The sequence below is a fragment of the Acomys russatus genome, chromosome 24 (assembly GCF_903995435.1).
Source record: "Acomys russatus chromosome 24, mAcoRus1.1, whole genome shotgun sequence".
Classification (NCBI taxonomy): Eukaryota; Metazoa; Chordata; class Mammalia; order Rodentia; family Muridae; genus Acomys; species Acomys russatus.
This window is the reverse complement of record NC_067160.1, coordinates 59,777,928-59,798,186: the sequence shown is the minus strand read 5'-3', so window position 1 is coordinate 59,798,186 and position 20,259 is coordinate 59,777,928. Positions and strand designations below refer to the sequence as shown.

The 20,259-nt window shown below is 52.5% G+C and overlaps 1 protein-coding gene across 2 annotated transcripts in view; it reads left to right on the top strand.

Annotated features, from left to right (window-relative positions):
- Positions 1–4,152: 4,152 nt before the first annotated feature.
- Vav2 (vav guanine nucleotide exchange factor 2) overlaps positions 4,153–20,259 on the top strand; it is a 168,711-nt gene continuing 152,604 nt past the window's right edge. Inside the window, exon 1 of one of the 2 annotated variants that reach the window (XM_051166421.1) lies at positions 4,153–4,385. In XM_051166421.1, the coding sequence (XP_051022378.1) occupies positions 4,182–4,385 (204 nt within the window). In that variant the 5' untranslated portion in view covers positions 4,153–4,181. The remainder of the gene's footprint in view (positions 4,386–20,259) is intronic. The other variant, XM_051166422.1, reaches the window with a different exon arrangement.

Sequence of the window (20,259 nt, the reverse complement as noted above, 5' to 3'; positions counted from 1 at the left end):
GGGGAGAGCATTTTATTTTTTCTTTTGTTTTTGGTTTTTTGAGACAGGGTTTCTCTTGTAGTGCTGGCTGTCCTGGCCTCGCTGTGTAAACCAGGCTGGCCTCGAACTCACAGCCATCTGCCTGCTTCTGCCTCCCAAGTGCTGGGATTAAAGGTGTGCATCACCACTCCTGGCAGGGGAAAGCACTTTGATGGTGGTCTTTTTGATGACAAGTACAGAGAACTTGCGGTGTGTTTGGGTGTGTGGCCAAGAAGCATGGACTAGCAAGCAAAATGGCTGCCTGCTGGAGGTCCTCAGTTTGGGGGATGTTCCAGTGTCTGTAGAAGCTTCCACTGAGGCAGGTGTCATCCAAAGCACTATGTGCTTAGAGGCCCGTGCCTTCTGATAAAAAACAAAAACAAAAACAAAAACAAAAACAAAAAACAAGTTATGGGACTGGCCAGAGACGGTGCCCCTGACTGCCTTAGGGGCACACAGAAGGGCAGAGATAGGTTGGGTCCCATGATTTCTCTTTTGTTGACACTCAAGCCTTATGGTCAAGCTAGAGTGAATGCCAACAGCTCTGGTGGGTGCGCTGGAGAAAATGGACACCATGCTGAGATCTTGGTTCAAATTCATCCTCTGCTAGCCAGAACCTTGGTCATGTTCCTATCTGGTGGAAGACTTCTTGGCAGAGAAACTGCAAGTGCGAAGAACCAGGAGGGGCAGGGAAGGTACAGTTGGGAAGGAAGCTGTGCCATAGTGGGTTTGCTTGGTGGAGATTCTGCCATTCTTCCTTTAACACGGTGGCTCTCAACCTTCCTAATGCTGCAACTGTTTAATACAGCTCCTCATGTTTTTGTGACCTTTAACTATAAAAATTTTTTCGTTGTTACATCATAACAGCAAAATAACTGTAAGTTTGCTACTGTTATGAATTGTAATGTAAGTATTTGTGCTTTCTGGTGATCAGAGGTGACCCTTTCCTAAGGGGTCCTGACCCACAGGTTGAGAAACACTACTTTAAGGGCTAGCACTAGAGCCTAGGGCCTCCTGTTTGTCAAATGGTATTTTTCCAAAGAGCCCCAGGCCTAAGGATTTTACCTTCAGGAGTTGAGTACCACAAAGGGCTTGCTTTAGGGTGACAGAGTGACATGGCTTGGTCCTTCCTGGCTGTGAAGAGTTGGGTTCCATGGTGCTACCTTGGTGGTGGCAGAGCTGGGGTTGCTCAGCATCTGAATGTGAATTCTTGAACTTTCTGCCAAATTACAAGTAGGGTATCTGGGGCTGGAGAGATGGCTCAGCATTTAAGAGCACTGACCACTCTTCCAGAGGACCCGGGTTCAATTCCCAGCACCCACATGGCAGCTCACAAATGTCTGTAACGCCAATATCTGACACCCTCACAGACATACATGCAGGAAAAACACCAATGCACATTAAAAAACAAACAAACAAACAAACAAACAAAAAAACAAAAAAACACGGGATATTTAACATCTGAGCCCATCAGAGAATGTGCTGCAGCTGATGAGCTGTTTAGTTCCATTATGATGTAAAATTGGTGGCTGTAGAGATGGCTCAGAGGGTAAGAGCACTGACTCCTCTTCCAAAGGTCCTGAGTTCAGTTCCCAGCAACTACATGGTGGCTCACAACCATCTATAATGAGATCTGGTGCCTTCTTCTGCCCTGTAGGCATTACATGAAGGCAGAACACTGTATAAATAAATAAATAAATCTGTTTTAAAAAAAAAAGAAAAAGATATTTAGAACTGTTGCTTAGCTCTCTGCACCCATGCTTTCTTGTTAGCTCTTCATGGACTGCTGACTTCCGGAAGCCTTGCTGCCGCTTTCCAGATACATCCTTCCCCACATCCTCTTGCACGGTCAGTCCATGGCCCTCTTTCCACATCCTGGATATGTGGCTGGGCTTGACAGCCCCTACCTCAGTGTTTCATCTGCTCAGTTCACTTCAGAGCTAGCCACTGCTATTTGGCATGAGTGGCTCTCTTGTCTCCAGGGCATGTCCAGAGGGTAATCCTGGCCAACAGTTCTGGGGCTGAGGGAGTGGCTGGGGTGGGACACTGAGGAAAAGTATCCCTTTTGTCATCACTCTGCATGTTTGTTTTGAGCTCATGCAATGTGACCTACACATGCCCAACTGACATCTGGAAGGAAGCCAAGTGTCCTTCACTTATCCCTCCCATTATTTTCCTGCAGAGCCTCCCAAGGCCTCTCTCTACCACAGGCAAGTGAATGTCCCCACTATCCAGATAAGGAACTGGGCACCAGAGGGCCCCACGATTGGTGCAGGAACCCGGTGCCAGGAGGCTTGGATCTTCTGACTTGAAAGACTGACAGGCTAACTCCAAGCTTTTGCACTACAGGCCCTCGACGACGGTTCCCTCTGCTGGTGCATCTGAGCCGGCAGCTGATGCTTCTGAGCTGATGCTACTGCCTTCAAGACCACCAGGGGGCAGCAGATGAACGTCTGATCGGGTGTCAGCCTTTGCAGGGTGCTTTGCAATGCCCTTTCTTTCTTTTTTTTCCCCCTTTGGTGCAGAGTAGTGAATGGCTCTTCGGGAGATACTGGAGCGTCTTCCTGTGTCCCAGTGCTGTGGATGATTTAAACCCCTCTCTGGGGCAGATCCGTTCCCTGAGGCTCTTCAGAGGTGAATCGGTACTTGGGCAGGGGCTGAAGGCTCATCTGTCGCTCAGCCTGGCTCCTCTCTTGATCTCTAGGGTTAGGTTTCGTGCTTCCTCCTTAGTGAGGAAGGAGTGAGGGACTTCCTGCAGAGGCTGTTTTTTTGGGATGAACTCCTCTGGATTCAGGGGACAAGCTTTGTGTGTGCATCAGGGTGGAGTCTGTCGTCCTGCCCTGGACGTGTTGAACTGTGGGCGAGGCAGGGGCTGACACAGCGCAGCCCAGCCCGCGGAAGATCCGTTCAGGTGGCTTTTGGAAACTGGTCTCTTTCCTTTCTCCCAACTCCCTTCCATGATACCAGTTTTGGCTTTGTGGGGTTCGCTCTAATAAGAACTCATAGTTCCTGACAGATGGCCCAGAGCAAAGTAATTTCAATGACAAAATCAGTTATTTATGTTTTAGAGGTCTCTCCCACTGTCACAATGTCCTCAGGACACAACATTGTCGATGTCTACAGCCCCACCAAGCAATCAAGGGGGCTGCTTGTGACTGTGACCTAAGTGAAGGGTCTCTCTCTCTCTCTCTCCATCAGTTTTTGGTGAGGTGGGGTGTCTATCTACGAACCCTGGCAAGGACAGAGGACTAGAAGGACCATAGCTGAGTCTGTCTTTGCTGAAGGACCATGAGGGGCGCCCAGCGTTACAGGGGTGCCCCCAGCATTACAAGGGTCACCTTCTAGTCTCTACTGAGGTGCAGAAGCCTTATCACTCCGTAGGAAGGATGGGGGGCCTGAATCCACGTGCACCTAAGGGAAAGTCGCCGGCCAGAGCCTGCGCTGCAGCCCCGCCCTCCTCAACTTTCCCTGGCCGCCCCGGGGCAGGAAGTGGGAGGATGGGTTGGAGGCGGTGCTTGGGTCGCCGGGGAGGTGCCCGGCGAGGGTGCCAGCTCCGCCCCCGGCCCCGCCCGGCCGTGGCCGCGCCCCCCGTACCCCCAGCGTCTAGGAGCCGTGGATCCTCAGACTCCCAGCGCCCCGCGAGTACGGTAGAGGCCACGGGCCCGGCGAACAAAGCGACGGCGGCGCGGGCAGCTCAGGCGCCGGACGCACGGAGCGAACGACCCGCTGCGCCTTTGTCTCGGGTGGGGCAGGAGCGGCGGGGGAAGCGGGACACCCCGAGCGCAGAATGCGGCGCCCAGCGGGGCGGATCGAGGAGCGCTGCGGCGGCAGGAGGCGTGGATCCCGGGCAGGAGCCCGAACGGACTTGTGTGTGTGAAAACGGAGACCCAGCACGCTGTTCCGCGAGCGACTGGTGGCCGCACGTGGGCGGGAGCGGCGGCCCGCTAGGAGCCCCAAGAGGAGGAGGAGGAGGAGGAGGAAGAGGAGGGCCACGCGGACGCGCAGCGGGGACCCGGGGCCGCCTGCGCAAAGCCCCGCCCCGGCCGCTGAGCCCCGCGCGGGCGGGCGGGATGCCCCGCGGTCACCGCACTTTGGCTGGAGCGCTGCCCTGAGCGAGCTGGCCCAGCGGCCGCGGCGGCGAGCGCACGGGCGCCGCGGGCGCCATGGAGCAGTGGCGGCAATGCGGCCGCTGGCTCATTGACTGCAAGGTCCTGCCGCCCAACCACCGCGTCGTGTGGCCCTCGGCGGTGGTCTTCGACCTGGCGCAGGCTCTGCGCGACGGCGTCCTGCTGTGCCAGCTGCTGCACAACCTTTCCCCCGGCTCCATCGACCTTAAGGACATCAACTTCCGACCGCAGATGTCCCAGGTGAGGGTCCGGGAGCTGCAGGGGGCGGGGGCTGGTGTGTGAGCTGCGGGGCGCACTGACTGGAACGCCGCCTGCGGGAGGCCCTGGCCGGAGCGGCTGCCTCAAGGGTTAGTGCGGAGGGGGGCACGTCCCGGTCTTTGCTTCCCGCTCTAGCGAGCGACAATCCCCAAAGGCGCGAAGTTGGCCAAAGTCACCCAAGCCTAGGGCGCGCCATCACTACCCCAGGGACCGATTTGTGTGCGCCGGCTTCCCAGTGTACGCAGTCTGCTGGAGGGCCATTCCAACGTCGGCGTGGCGCTCAGCACTGCAGTCTCGCGCCCAGGCCCGGGTCGCCGAGTGTCCCTTCCAACCCGGTGCATGCCACACTGGGGGCCGCGTCTTCGAGCTGCGCGCTTAGCGTCCGGATCCTGTGGAGGATGAGCAGGAGCCGGTAGAGAATGAGCTGGAGCAGTGACTGAGCTGGCCCCGAGCAAGGCTTAGGGGCTGGGCCGGGTGGGGTGCGCGGGCCGAAGGGAGCGGGAGGGCCGGGCGCCGCCCCCTCTCCGGCCTGCGCCTCCTCCGGGACCCCAGTCTGGGGCCAGCTGCCTCGGGTTGGGGGTGGAGGAGAGCCTTCTTAGCGATCTTCTGGGACAAAGTCCCCTTCGCCTTCTCACCGCTCCCACTTTGGTCCCCGCTCCAGTGTGGCCTTTGTGGAGGCCGAGGCACACGTGTGGCCGCAGGGCAGGGCAGGGCAAGGCAGGAAAATGTCCGCTGGCCTGGCTGAAGCTGCTTTTTTTGGCCCCTGGAAGGGAACTTGGCCGAGAGTTATGCAGATTCGAGGCATGTGGCTCGCCCTTCGGGGGTCCTGGATCCCCACGCCTTATCGTTCATAAAGGGGTCCCGGAAGGTGGAGGGAAGAGCTAGGCAGTCCGGGTTCAGCCGTAACTGTTCAGGTGCGACCCGCCCACTTCGCAACTCCAAGTGGACGCCGGGAATTCTCCGCTTGTACTTTGGGAAACGGCGGCGACTCTGTGAGAGTCACTAATCCTAATATTATGGCGGATTCTACCCCTCCCCCCCAAAGCCTCTGCCCTTTGGCTGTGTCTGCCGTTCCAAGAGATGGGGCCAGCCATTTCCCGTTTGACAAAGGAGAGCCCCTGGAGGGAAAGAGCGGTTGTCCTCCTATTTGATAGTAAGCCCCAGCAAGCCCAGGCAGCCAGAGAGGGAGCCTTCAGGGCTTCACTCTCAGCTGGAGTCCTGCAAGGTCTGAGTGACAGAGTGCCCAAGTGGCCCGCTCAAATGGTTGCTGTAGAGAGGACTTTTCCCAGGTCGTGAAGTGTGATCCGCCCCAGCGTTGGGGCGGGGAGGTCGCAGAGTTCTTTCAAGGCTAGAGAAAGGGAAGGGAGGGGGCAGCTCCAGCACACAGCTGGGTCTTGACTCTCCTCTCCCTCTGGGCCTTCCCTGAACTGCTGGAGACTTAGGCCAGTTTGCTCTTTCAGTCTCTGTTGGGCCTAGAGGCTCGAGCCTGACCTGGGATTGAGGGTGGGGTGGGGTGGGGTGGGGTGGGGTAAAGATGCTGATTGGCAGGGATATTGGGAGGGCCTGTGCCTGACTCAGGAGTGGCTGGTTCCTGTGGTTTGGGCTGGATGGGATGGAGGGTGCTGGCTGGGGCAGGTTCCAGTGCCTTCTCTCTTGTCATCTTGTGTAGGCTGTTCTGTCCCATGGTCTCTACATAACAGGTGCTCTCTGAACCTTCGTGAATTTGGGGCAAGGTTAACCTCTTGGCCCCATGTGTACATTCGTAACGAAAGAAACAAACAGTTGTCACCGGAGTGGGCTGTACAGGGTCCCGGGCGAGACTTCTTTCTCCCTGGGTGCTTTCTCTTTGCTACAGAGAAGCTCACGTTTCTAATACCGGAGGGGACAGTGTCATCTTGGTTTGTGGTACCTGGAAGACAGAGGAATCACAACTGCCCGCTCTTTCCTGGGTTGCCTTGGGCTAGGCGCACCCTGTAGACCGGTGTGCCACCTCTGATCTGCAGATGACGGTTAAAGCTTAGAGAATTCCACAGTTGTGCCCCAGGTCACCCAGACTGTAAGCGGCACACAACCAGCTTGTGTATGCACATCTTTCTTAAGAAATGGCGATTTCAAAAGGCTTGCCTCAGCCGCCCTGCAGGCTTGCTTACTTCTCTGGGCTTTCCCTGGTTCTGTGGGCTCTCTGGGGGTGACGGCGGCAGCATGCGTGGTCTCCCTGGACATTTGGATCCTTTACCGGGGAGTCAGCAGGGCCATTTCCTTTCTCCCCGCTTGTCATGTGCCAGAACATGGCCAGCCTACTGGCCTCCGATGTTCCCCATTCCTCGAAGGCCACATGGCTTCCTGATGAACCTTTAGGGCTCAGAGTTTCCCCTTCCATCTTGAGTTTATCTCAACTGGGCTCTTGGTTCTAGGGGAGTGTAATGGCTTTTTTATTTTTAAATTTTTATTTTTCTGGAGACAGGATATGGATATATATATATATATATGTTATTTGGTACATTGACCAGGCTGACCTGGAATTCTCAGAGACCTGCCTGTCCCACCTCCCGAGTGCTGAGACTAAGGGGATGTACCGCTGTGCCAGGCCTGGCAATAGGCATTCATATTTACTAAGCATCTGCTGATCATGGACAGGTCTGCCTGCTTTGTTGTACCTGGGCAGGATGTACTTTGTACTCCAACTCCTGGAAGCCATTTTGGGTTTAGTTCAGCTAATTGGGTACAGTCACTAGTTACTGATCCTAAGAAGGGACCTAGTAGAGTTGAAGTGGCCGCAGCTAAGAGTTTACAAGGGTGCCACGTGACACAACAGTCTACATGTTTTCTTTGGGGAGGCCTCTTAGGGAGGAGCCTCTGACCCTCAATCTGCTTGTGGCCTTCTCTTGGTGGCCTTCTCCCTACAGGATATCAAGTGGTCTGTCAGCTGCAGGGACCCAGCATAGATCTCCGAACACCTGGACCAACAGGGTTGGCCTCCCTGGGCCCTCCATGTCCTCCATGTCCCGCCTCTTCCCTGATACTTGTTGTCTCCTCTTGTGGGTTTTCATTTTGTGCCCATGGCAAGTTTTCTTACCTACCTCCTTCCAGCCTGGTTCTTTATGCCAGCCGCTTTGGGGCCTCTTGCTCTCTTTTATCCTCAGCCTCATTTTGGGCTAATACTGCTCAAGTCTACATCTCTAGTGTCGCCTTTTCTACAGTTTTCTCATGAACACCCCTTGCGGCCGGCTCACTCAGGCCCCGGAGGAATCTAGATCATGAAGGTGGTTGTGGGTCCTCAAGGATGTGAGCCTCTCCAGGCAGGTCGGCTGCTTCCCCTCAGCCTGACCTCCTCTGGCGCGGAGCAGTGTTCTTTCCTTTTACCTTCGTTTAAGGAATAATTTGTTTGCCTGGCTCCATGTCACAGGCTGGGGAGAAATAGAAGGGGAGCAGGCTGTCCAATGCTCTCCTGTAGTCTCAGCAAGCAAGGGCAGCCGGTGGAAACGGATGAAATGGTTTTTGATTAAGAAGTCGTTGGATGGATACTCAGTCAGTTCCTTGAGTGTGCATGTGTGGGGACTGTGCTGGAGAGGCTGAGATTTAAGACACAGGGGATTTGATTTGCATGGCGGTGGTGGTGCACGCCTTTAATCTCAGTACTTGGGAGGCAGAGGCAGGCAGATCTCTGTGAGTTCGAGGCCAGCCTGGTCTACAGAGCGAGTTCCAAGACAGCCAAAGCTACTCAGAGAAACTCTGACTTGTAAAACAAACAAAGCAAAAAGGCACAGGGGATTTGGAAAGCAGAGAAAGGAAAGCTTGTTCTCAAGGAAGCCAGGCAGTTAAAAAAAAGATTTGTGATCGCATGTGCGTGTGCGTGTGCGTGTGTGTGTGTGTGTGTGTGTGTGTGTGTACAAGAGTACAGATATCCTGGAGGTCAGAACAGAGTATTGGATCCCTCGGAGCTGGACTTTCAGCCAATTGTGAGCCTGATACAGGTTTTGGGAACCTAACTTGGATCCTCTGGAAAAGCAGCAGGTACTGCCTAGCCAGCGAGCCATCCCTCCAGCCTTGAGCCAGGCAATATGACGTTCTGAGGACAGCTCTGACTCATGGCCAGGTTGTATACACTTTTTTTGTGACCTCTGAGCATTAGCAGGAACTTGGTACTCTGTGCCCCTGAAGTCCAATGTGTTCCCTATAAACAAGTGTGCACTGTGCCACTACATCATGACTCTTTGTATCTGAGGCATCAGCAAGCCACCCCAGGTGTCCCAGTTAAGTGTCCTTTCTGTTGAGGTGACCTGGGATCCTCAGCTGCCCCTCTCTGCCCCAAGCCACATCCTTTCTTTGCTATTTATGGCCAAGGTCCAGGCTCCTTGGATTTGGGGTCAGCTGGTGCCTCTCAGACTGTGCCCCTGCAGTGGGTGTGGCATCCTTTCATCCTTGCCCTTGGATCAGAGCAGGTGGCGTGAGGTTCAGCTTTGCCTGTTGACTGGGGCTGTTGAGTTGAACTGCTTGATTGGTGGGGAAGCTAGGTTTTAAGGAGGTGCTTTGAGACAAGGTAAATACCGATTTCTTCTCTCCCTCCCCCTCTCCTCTTCTTATTTCTCCTCTCCCCATTTCTTTCTCTCTTCCCACCCAGTGTGGGTTATGTTTCCTGTTTTATTCTAATCTGCTACAACCATTATTTACCTCGGTGCTCACATTGTCTCAGGCGACAGTGGGAACTGGTCCAGGTTGGCGTCTGTATATCTCTGGCACATTCCCAGTCATTCTGGGAGCATCGCTGACTTGCTGGCACAAGATGTTCTAGGCTCATCTGTGTGTTCCTTTGTCCTGGAGCTGGCCTCTGCTTTAATGGATGCAGTTCCTTGGTAGGAGAGGGGTGTATAGAGGCCAAGGTAAAGAGGAGGTGTGCTCAGGTCTCCTGGGAGCTCCCAGTGCTCACCTGGGGCGATGCATGTGAAAGCACATAGTGGTATATGTGTGTCTGTACAGGTCTATGTGTGCACACTTATTGTGTGTACTTGTGTCCTATATATTTTAATGGCAGCCAGTGCCGAATTACATCTAGATTTACACAGGATTTACGCAGGGACGGTTCTACGGTTAAAAGCTCTTGATTCTCTTGTGGAGGACCCGAGTTTGAATTCTAGCACACATGTTAGGTGTTTTACAGGGCTTACTACTACTCTCGCTCCAGGGAATCCAGCACCCTTTACACACACACACACACACACACACACACACACACACACACACACTGGTGAATTTGTTTTATCTGTTTTATTGGGTTCTTATACCTCTACTTCCCTTCCAGCCCTTATTCTTTCTACATTCCAACACTAGATAGGAGAGATGTCAGGTTATTGGGGGGCATAGGTCTTTTTACCTGCTTCCTGCTGATTAGGGTCATTGGGTTTCTTGGGGGCAAGTCCAGTCTTCACAGTCAGGAAGTGAGCAGCTGCCACTTCTTTGCTTGTTCTTCCTTGGACAGCTCTGACATGTATACTCTCTCTGAGTCCCCAGAATTAAACTATTTGCAGCTGGCAAAGATCACGTCCCTGTTAGTGCACGAGACAGTCCTAGCTAATGGCTGTGGACAAACTGAAGCAGCTCCATATCCCACACCTGGGATTAAAACAAAGCCACTCACATACCATAACTGGGTTTTTAAAAAAAAGATTTATTTATTATGCATACAATGTTCTGTCTGCATGTGTTCCTGCACAGCAGAAGAGGACATCTCATTACAGATGGTTGGAAGCCACCATGTGGTTGCTGGGAATTGAACTCAAGATCTCTGGAAGAGCAGTCAGTGCTCTTAACCTCTGAGCCATCTCTCCAGCCCCATAACTGGATTTTTGAAGAAGCCAAAACTCTCACTACACACGGGTAATAAAAAAATCTTTAGATGTACATATTCCTGGTGGTCATAACAAAAAGTAACGAATGTGTAACATTAATTAAAATTTTTTCCTAACTCTGCCTTTCTCTTTTGGAGACAGAGCCTCACTATATAGTCCTCCTGTCCTGGACTTGCTTTGTAGATGAGGCTGGCCTCAAACTCACAGAAATCTGCCTGCCTTTCCCTTCCCATGTGCTGGAGATTAAAGGTGTGTGCCACCATGCCCAATGTATAACACTAATTTTGGTTGTTTTTGTGTGTGTTTGTTTGTTTTTGTTTTTGTTTTGTTTTTTCTGAGACAGGGTTTCCCTGTGTAGCTTTGGCTGTCCTGGACTCACTTTGTAGACCAGGCTGGCCTTGAACTCTCAGAGATCCGCCTGCCTCTGCCTCCCAAGTGCTGAGATTAAAGGTGCGTGCCACCATGCCTGGCTGTAACACTAATTTTAATAATGTATTTTATTTAGCTTATGCTATTTTAGCAGAACACCCCTCAGATGGTGAAAGGCAGATTTTGGGGGGGGGGTGTAGAAGTTCCATCTTGTCATGGGTAAAACACAGTCTCATGCAGGGAGGTTGAGGATTGTGGGTTGTCTAAAAGACTCCTTGAGGCATCAATAGTGGAAACAAAGTGGGAGAATGTGATTCTGGGGCTGGTATTTCTGCATGGTAGTATTTGTGATGCTCAGGGTGACTGCAGTGTCAGGGACTACCAGCAGCATTGCCCCTAAGCGAGGCCTGGGTCTGATGTTCACACAGGGGGCCACTAGAGCGGCAAGCAGCATCTGCTGAAGGGCGGACACGCTTTGGCATGAATTGTTTGTGTGGTGTTTTGATTAAAAAAAAAAAACCAAACCAAACCAAACCAAAACAAAACAAAAACCAACCAAAGCTGGCTTGCTCGCTAGTCGTGGTGTTGCTGAGAGAGGAAAGTTGAGGGCCATGTTGGAGGACTTTGTGAAGAACAGTCGGTCTCTGCTTTGGGCCCTGGGGACGTAAGCTCTGTAAGTTGGGAAATGGGGAACTATCAAGCTGTGTCCTTACTTGTTGGGGGGTCCGACAAGGAAAGTGTTCCCTCCAACCCTGGTTTTCAGTTGAGTTCTTTCTAGCGTTAAGGGTTAGGTGGCCCAAGATGTCCCTCATTCTCTCTGAAGCCATGGGCCCTCTAGAAGGCAGTTGGCAATATGATTTCTCATAAAACACTGTTTTTTATTTCTGTGTGTGTTTGCACCTGTGTGCAGGTGCCTATGGAGGCTGGAAGAGGTGTCTGCTTTTTAGACAGAAGGTACAGGCTGGCCTCTGTGAGAGCAGCAAGTGCTCTTAACCACTGAGCTGTCTCTCTTTTGTTTCGAGACAGGGTTTTTCTGTGCAGTCCTGGCGGTCCTGGAACTCACTCTGTAGACCAGGCTGGCCTTAACCTCAGAGATCAGCTTGCCGCTGCCTCCTGAGTGCTGGGATTAAAGGTGTGCACCGCTGCTACCACCACCTGGCCACTGAGCCATCTCTCTAAGGTCTTTTGAGGACACTCATGGTAAAGCATTGGTCACTTGGCCTGTACCTTTTGTCCCTGTGTCCAGAAGATGCAGGTGGGCTCAGGACAGCAAAATTGGAACGAGACAGGGAAGAGTGGTAGGCAGTGGGGCTGGTGGCTGAGGTGGCAGGACCTTGTGTTAGGCAGATGCAGGGTATAGTCTTCCCAGCTGGGCCTCCCTTACCAGATTTCTTCCCTTACTTTCTTTGAAAACACCCTTTTTCTCACACCCCACCCTGGCCATCCAGCTTTCTCCTGGAGTATGGTAATCAGTTTTCTGTCAGGAGTTACACTGAAATATTTTAGGCATCATGGACCAGATGGCCTCTGTTGTAACCCCTCCCCGTGCCCTTGTAGCAGGAAGCTGTAGCTGTAGCTGTTTCTGAACTGAGAGCGAGGCTGCCTTCCAGTACAGTGTATTTATTGAGATAGAATTCTGAATTTCATAAGGTGTTTATTCCAACTATTAAAATATAACCTCCCTTGGGAGCTGAGGATGTAGCTTGGTTCCATCCCCAGACACACACACACACACACACACACACACACAAACACACACACACACACACACACACCCCGACCTTCCCTAGCTTGTAAGATGTGCCAAGCAGGCTGTATAGAATCAGACAGCAGAAAGCCTGGCAGCACAGGCCTGAGATACCAGTGAGCTGAGGCAGGAGGACTCAACTTCACCGCCCCCCTGGCAACTTATTGAAGCTCTGTCCTTTTTTTTTTTTTTTTTTTGGTTTTTTGAGACAGGGTCTCTCTGTGTAGCCTTGGCTGTCCTGGACTCCCTTTGTAGACCAGGCTGGCCTCGAACTCACAGAGATCCGCCTGCCTCTGCCTCCCAAGTGCTGGGATTAAAGGCGTGCGCCACCATGCCCGGCCCGAAGCTCTGTCTTAAAGAGAGTACAGGAGCTAAGACTGGAGCTTAGTGGCGAGGACTTTACTAACACACACAAAGTCCCAGGGTCAGGCCCTAGAGGGGACATATCAGCTGTGGGTCATACAAAACTGAGGGGCTGGGGCTTGTAAGATTAGCATTCGTACATGTGGAACTGGGAGTGCTAGGGTCTTCAGGTCGTTGCCTTCTGGCCTGGTTGGGTGTTTTTGTTTTTGTTTTGTTTTTCCTGAGACAGGGTTTCTCTGGGCAGCCCTGGCTGTCCTGGACTTGCTTTGTAGACCAGGCTAGCCTTGAACTCAGAGAGATTCACCTGCATAGGCCTCCTGAGTGCTGGGATTAAAGGTGTGCACCAACACGCCTGGCTTGTTTTTGTTTTTATTTATTTTAACTTGACACAAGCTAGTGTCATCTGGGAAGAGGAATCTAAGCTGAGGAAAAGCCGCCATCAGCTTGCCTGTAGGTGAGTCTGTAGGACCTTTACCTTTCTTGATTAATGATTGATGTGGGGTGGGCCCAGTCAGCCCACTGCACAGTGCCGTCTCTGGGCAGTTGGTCCTGGGGTGTAGAAGAAAGCAGGCTGAGCAAAGCAAGGGGGTGACTCAGTCAGCTCTGCCTCAGTTCCTGCCTGCAGTGCTGATGGACGGCTCCATCACCTGTCACCAGGTAAACTCTTTCCTTCCCTGAGTTTCCTGCACCCAGCTGATCCCTTGCCCCCAGCCCTGTGCAGAAGCTCACCTGGTGGGAGGTGCTCCTTTGCCCCTAGCCCTGTGCAGAAGCTCACCTGGTGGGAGGCGCTCCTTTTTTTCCTTCTGGCGCCTGGTGCTCTAACTCAGCCTCAGGTGGCCTCCTGTTGCTTCCCACTTCCTGGTAGGTACCCTGTAGCTTTTCCCCAGCCTTACCTCCTCCCTCCTGTATGTCTCCAGGCCAGCTCTGAACTTTGAGAAGGGTTCTTGTCCCCCTTCCCCTCCCATACCGGTGTGTTCCTGTCCAGCTCTTTGCTGCTGGTCTAGTTACTTTATTCTGCGCCAAAAGCCCTTAACGAGCTTGTCTAGCAGGAAGTGCTGGACAAGAGCAAAATGCTGACCTGTTTTTCTCCTGCTTCCTTGTTGACCTTGGCCAGTTAGTGTGTGGAAGCCAGGCAGGCGAGGGTCCTTTGAACTTGGTTTCCTTACCTGGAATAGGACTACAACAGCCCCACCCAAGGCTCTTAGGAGGATTTTGTGGGAGATCTGTGTCGGCAGGCTTGGCTGCCTGAGGATGCTACCATGTCTGCCCCTCCTTCAGTTGCTGCCTACTCCTGTGGCATCCAGAGCCACATTGGGTAGCCACCTCATTTTCTGTCCCCTTCCCTCCCCACCAGTGCTCAGCTGCAGCAGATGGCCCGCGGCAGGCCACCTGGCTCAGCCCAGATGGGGACAATGTTAGGCATTCCTCTGGCCTGAGGAGGAGGCCTCTCTGCTCTCGTGGGCCTGGGTGAACTGGGTTTCTTACAGCTCTGAAGTCTGACTGAAAAGGCCTTTCTGCTGTCCCTGTGGCGTCTTGGGCAGGGACCTCCAGGCTTGACAGGTAGGCGATGGGCACACACCACCTTTGTTGTTAGTGTGTTTCCCCGTTGGGCCAGCCCCCAGCACAGGGCCAGAAGGATGGCAGAGGGCTTCCTGGAAGGGAAGATGGGGCTATTCTGTGGAGGGGGTATTCCGTAGAGGGGGTATTTCATGGAGGAGCTCTGTCCTGTGTACATTTGTTATCGAGACAGGGTTTCTCTGTATAGCCTTGGCTGTCATGGACTCATTTTGTAGACTAAAGATGGACTCTAACTCATAGAGATCCACCTGCCTCTGCCTCCCAGAGTGCTGGGATTAGAGGCATGCCTGCTATTCTGTGAACATATTTTTATAAAAATATTTACTTAGGGCCGGGTGTGGTGGTGCATGCCTTTAATCCCAGCACTCAGGAGGCAGAGGCAGGCTTGACTGAGATTTCCTGAAGTAGGCCAGTGGCAGTTTCACAAGGACAGACTCAGCTACAAACAGCGTTTTTGAGGTGTGTGTTTGCCACTCTTTATAGAGTTTGTATAAGGATTAAAGGAAGTTTTATAGGCCTGCTCCTGTCCTGGAGCCAACTCAAACCTGAAGCCATAAATGTCCCTTGTGGCTTCTCTTCTGTACTTTTGGTTGCCAGGGCAGTGCTTTCATGTGGTCCCCTTTCCCTCCGCTAGCTTCTTAGCTTTGGCTTTGCCCTGAGCACAGAGCTTGTGGCTCTGAGCCCCCTCTCCCATTTGCCTTCTGTGCAGGGTGGGTGGGGCCAGTTGCTTGCTTATCTTCTTTTATTAGATGACCTTTCAAAAGGTCACCGTCTCCACCTTTGTGGGTCATGGATTACATCAAGCCCTTTGGTGACTGCATGGGGAAGGTTCTGAGGTAGGAACTGGGGGTTGTCTCCCGGGACCACAAATCCTGTACTCTGCAGGTTCCACAGCTGTCTTTCTTTATGTTCCTCCCTTCTTCTTCTTCTATTTTTTTTATAAATTTATTTATTTTTATTTTATGTGCATTGTATGTCTACGAGTGTCAGATTTTGGAGTTACAGACAGTTGTGAGCTGCCATGTGGGTGCTGGGAATTGAACGCGGGTCCTCTGGAAGAACAGTCAGTGCTCCCAATCGCTGAGCCATCTCTCCACCCCTGTTTCTCCCTTTTTGAGCCTTCTCCCTTTTAAGTGCAGCGTCTCTTACACTGCATTTGCGGTGAAGTTCTTTGGATTGTCGCAGTTGTCTCATGCTGGAGCAGACAGCCGGGTGCAGGTGTGTGGGCCTGTGTTGAGTGGCACATAGGGCTTCCTTTGCTGGCTAAGGACAGGAGAAGCACAGTGTTGAGCCCCCTCTTTTGTTTGTTTTTCTTGTTTTTTGGAGACAGGGTTTCTCTGTTACACAGAACCCTGGCTGTCCTGGACTGCTTTGGTAGACCAAGCTGGCCTCAAACTCTTGCCTCTGCCTCCTGGAGTGCTCGGATTACAGGTGTGCGCCACCACGCCCAGCGTTGAAGCCCCTCTCGAGTCCTGCAGTTGTGAGACGCTGGGGCTCTGGCATCTCTGAAGCCTGAGGCTCACATTGTTCTTTTGTTTGTTTGTTTGTTTTTGTTTTGTTTTTTGAGATGGGGTTTCTCTGTGTAGCCTTGACTGTCCTGGATTCGCTTTGTAGACCAAGCCATCCTCGAACTCACCAGCGATCCGTCTGCCTCTGCCTCCCAAGTGCTGGGATTAAATGTGTGTGCCACCACTGCCCGGCATGTTTTTTTTTTTTTTTTTTTTTTTTTGCCTTGTTTTCTACTCTCAGTGAGATGCAGAGGTTTGTGGTCATATTAGAGCACGGGTCCCCATTTCTTAAAACTGTGTAAGATGGTGATTAGCCTAAGACCATTGCATTACATCCTCCAGTGTCTTGGGTAGCTGGGCAGAGATAGTCTAGGCACATGACATGTGCCCCTCCCGTCCCTAGGGAGGGTTGTGGGAGGCTCTGGTCCCTTATGCCCTCTCAGCCCCATCCTGAGGCCCGCCTTCCTTCTTCCCACTCCTCCCCTCCACTCTCTTCTCCCTATGGGTGCCTTTCTCTAGTCCTTACTGTATTTATTTGGCAGCAGGGATAGGAGGGACCACAGTTGCTTTGGTGAACGAAAAGATGGCTTTTGGATCTGGCCAGTTTGCACCGATGTCCCTTGTCTTTACTTGTTTTCACCCCAGAGCACTTCGGGAGCCTGTTGGAGGCAGGGCATCCATGGAGACTGGCAGGTTGCTCTGTCTCTCCAAGCCTCAGTTTACCCATCGCCTCAATGGCAGGGTGGTTCACCCACTGTCACCCTGGTCCCGTGTGCTCACCTTTCCACCCTCTTTCTCTATTTTTTCTTTAGCTCTATTTGAGACAGTCTCATATGGTCCAGCGTGGTCTCTGGCGTGCTGTGTTGCTGAGGATGGCCTTGAACTCCTGATTCTTCTGCCTCTTCTTCCCAAGTGCTGGGTGGGATCACTTGCATGTGCCACCTTCTTGTCTTTCTCAGGCCTTCCTTGAGGTCTGAGCCCTTCCTTTCTCCCATTGAGTCTGCACTGCTGCTGAGCAGGTAGGGGCGGGTGTCCCTGGGTAACTAATTAACTGCGTGGGGATTCCGTAAACTTCCCCTTCTCAAACTCCAGAACACAGCTTCCCCTCAATGCTGGTCTCCTCCCTCCATCCTCAACTTGGCACCTGCCACACAACTGCGCTCTTCCCCCCCCCCCCCCACTCCCCAGCTGTCAGGAGCAGAGAGAGGCCCCTCTTCCCATTTCCTCTGAGGAGCCAGGGCCAGACTCAGCATAAACAATGAAGGAGGGGTATCCCAGTGGGTGCAGCTCTGTGGCCCTCTGCTTCATGCGTGTGAAAAGGGATCATTTTGTCTTCCATGTGGGCGGGTAAGAGGAAGACTTGAGTGGTGTGTGAACTTGCTTCCTTTCCCCAGAGCTGCTGTCTGGGTGTGTGTGTGTGTGTGTGTGTGTGTGTGTGTGTGTGTGTGTGTGAGAGAGATGACTCTTGTGGTGAGCCACCCTGCCCTGCCAGTGACTCTTCAGCTCTGTGCTCCGTGCTCTGGTTGACAAGTCCCCTCTTCAGCTGCTCCTAGAGGTGGGGCATGTTCTTGTGGGAGTGAGGGAGCAGCCTCTCCAGCTGCAGCCGGCTGCCTCCCACCTCCCTGACAAGCACTGGCGGTGGCTGCTTTTAATAATGACGTGGCTCTTTTGGTGAATTGCACTGTTTCCGAGATTCATTGATGATGTAATGTTCTTGTAACCGACCCTGGAGCCCAGACCTGCCCTGGCATTTTTGGGAATGTGAGCATTTAAGACTGGTGGTACAGAGTTGGATGGCGAGCTGGCACGTGCTTCCAGACTGTTTGTTTAGCAGGTGCTAAGAATGCTTTGTAAGGAGAGGGTGTGGAGTGATAAACTCTGCCTGGCTATGTGTGTATGCATATTTACATGTGTGCACACACACACCTCACACATGTATGTGCACTAGGCTTGGCTGTTTTGTGCTGACGGCTTCCTGGGATGAGGGTGTGGGGCACTGGGTGGGGCTGAGTCATTGAGGGCTCCGGGTTCTGCAGGCCAGTCTGATCCACTCCCAGGCTCAGTGTCTGTCTGTGTCTCAAGGCTGGTAAGTGTCATTTATGGCCTCCTGGTTGTTTTGGGGTGTGTGTCTGCTCTGTGGATCTCATTTTGCTTGTTAAGCTGTTTACCCTATTGATGCTAGTAGATGAGGAGCTAGCCTTTCTACTGGTGATGCCACCCACTTCCCTGTTGAAAGTCAGGTGGCACAGACAGCCTTGGATGGGCCTCGCAGTTGTGGTCCTGAGAATAGTTGGGGACAGTAGCTCCACTCATTTCTTTCTTTTCTTTTCTTTTCTCTTCCTTGGTTTTTCAAGACAGGGTTTCTCTGTTAGCCTTGGCTGTCCTGGACTCGCTTTGTAGACCAGGCTGGCCTCGAACTCACAGCGATCTGCCCGCCTCTGCCTCCTGAGTGCTGGGATTAAAGGTGTGCGCCACCACGCCTGCCTTCATTTCTTACAAATTCACTTATTTTTATTTTTATGTGCATTGGTATTTTGCCTGCATGTAAGTCTGTGTGAGGGTGTCAGATTTGGAGTTACAGTTGTAAGCTGCCACGTGGGTCCTGGGAGCTGAACCTGGGTCGTCTGGAAGAGCAGTCAGTCCTCTTAACCCCTGAAGCATCTCTCCAGCCCCTCAACCCATTTCTTTCTTTCTTTCTTTCTTTTTTTTTTTTTTGTTCCAACCCATTTCTTTCTTTCTTTTTTTTTTTTTTTTTTTTTTTTTTTCCGAGACAAGGTTTCTCTGTGATAGCATTGGCTGTCCTAGATTCACTTTGTAGACCAGGCTGGCCTCGAACTCACAGTGATCCACCTGCCTCTGCCTCCCAAGTGCTGGGATTAAAGGCGTGCGCCACCATGCCCAGCTTCCAACCCATTTCTTAATCCAGTTCCATGGTTCATCCTTTCTCGGTCTCTCCCATCTGGTACTTAGCTCTGCTTGGTACCTGGTACCCACGAATGAATTGTCATTATTCCAGATAGCATGAAAAATGGCCAGCCTGGCTAGGATGCCAACTGTCACAGCCGTAGCTTGCCTCCTCCCATCAGAGAGGCTCTGGCCCTCAGCCATCCCCTGGCGTTGTCTTCTGGTTCTTGGAGTGTAGTCTAGTCCCTGGACTGCTTCTTCATGGGTCGGCAGCTGGGTAGACCATCCAGTCAGGATAGCGCCTCACGATGGAGGACACAGCCCAGGTGCTTGCCTCTGTAGGGTCCTTGGGTCCAGAGAGATGCCAGCCATGCTGCCTGCCCAGGGCAGTTCTGAATAGTCGCTCAATGGTCCTGAGGTGGACCCAGGACAGTACAGGATGTTCTCTGCCTCATAGAGGCTCATAGACTAAGGTTGAGCCCTGAGAACCTGTTTGAGTTCACTACCAGAAGAATGTAGGCCTGAAAACTGGCTTCATACACACCCTGAAGGCTTAGTGCCTGCTTTGAGAGGCTCTGTGGCCTCCCAAGATGAGGGATTTGTATCCTTTGTTGCCATGCATAATGCATGTGTTGGCGCTTTCTTTCTCTCCCTCCCTCCCTCCCTCCCTCCCTCCCTCCCTCCCTCCCTCCCTCTCTCTCCCCATCTCTCTCTCAACTCATGCGTATAATAAACTTTTTCCCCCTTAAAAAAAGGAAGATAGAATGTCTACACACCACTCCCTCTCTCTTCATGCAAATAAACCTTGGAAGAAATTGGCCTGTCATCTCCTTGGGTGTATTTTGTGGTAATTTAGCTGCTTAAATGAAACATCTGTTAGCCAGGAAGGCCCAGAGAGAGCTGGGCTCTAGATTACAGCAAAGAGTAGGGAAGTCGCTGTGTTTACTGTTCCTGGTGAGTGGCTTGCAGGCAGTAAGGGTGGGGGTGGAACTGACACCCAGAGGCCATGGTGCAGGAGTGGAGGTGGGGAGGGCTAGAGCATTTGCTCTCGGCCCCTTAGGTCCCTGAGGACAAGGGCCCACTTCCTTTCTGCGCCTGGGTCAGAACTGGTGTTGGGCTGTGGTTGGGACTCTGGGAAGAAGCTGCTCCTGTCTCTGCAGCTTCATGTGGGCCTAAAAACCCTGAGGGCCTGGGTGTCCCCTAGTGTCCTGAGGTATGAGGACCCTTAGCACAGACTTGGCCCAACTGTGGACCTGACCCTGTGTGTTTGTGGACAAGGTTCCTGCCTACCCCAGGTCTTAGCTGGTATGTCTCTAGAAGGGGATGCTGCTATGGGACTAGGTAAGGCTCCTTCCCCAGTCTCAGGCCCTGTGTGGACCACAGTCCCTGGCTCCCAATGTGCTTGGTTGTTTCCCATCCCCAGCTTTGGAGACTGCCTCGTTATATAATGTTTGGTGTGTGTGTGTGTGTGTGTGTGTGTGTGTGTGTGTGTGAGAGAGAGAGAGAGAGAGAGAGAGAGAGAGAGAGAGAGAGAGAGAGAG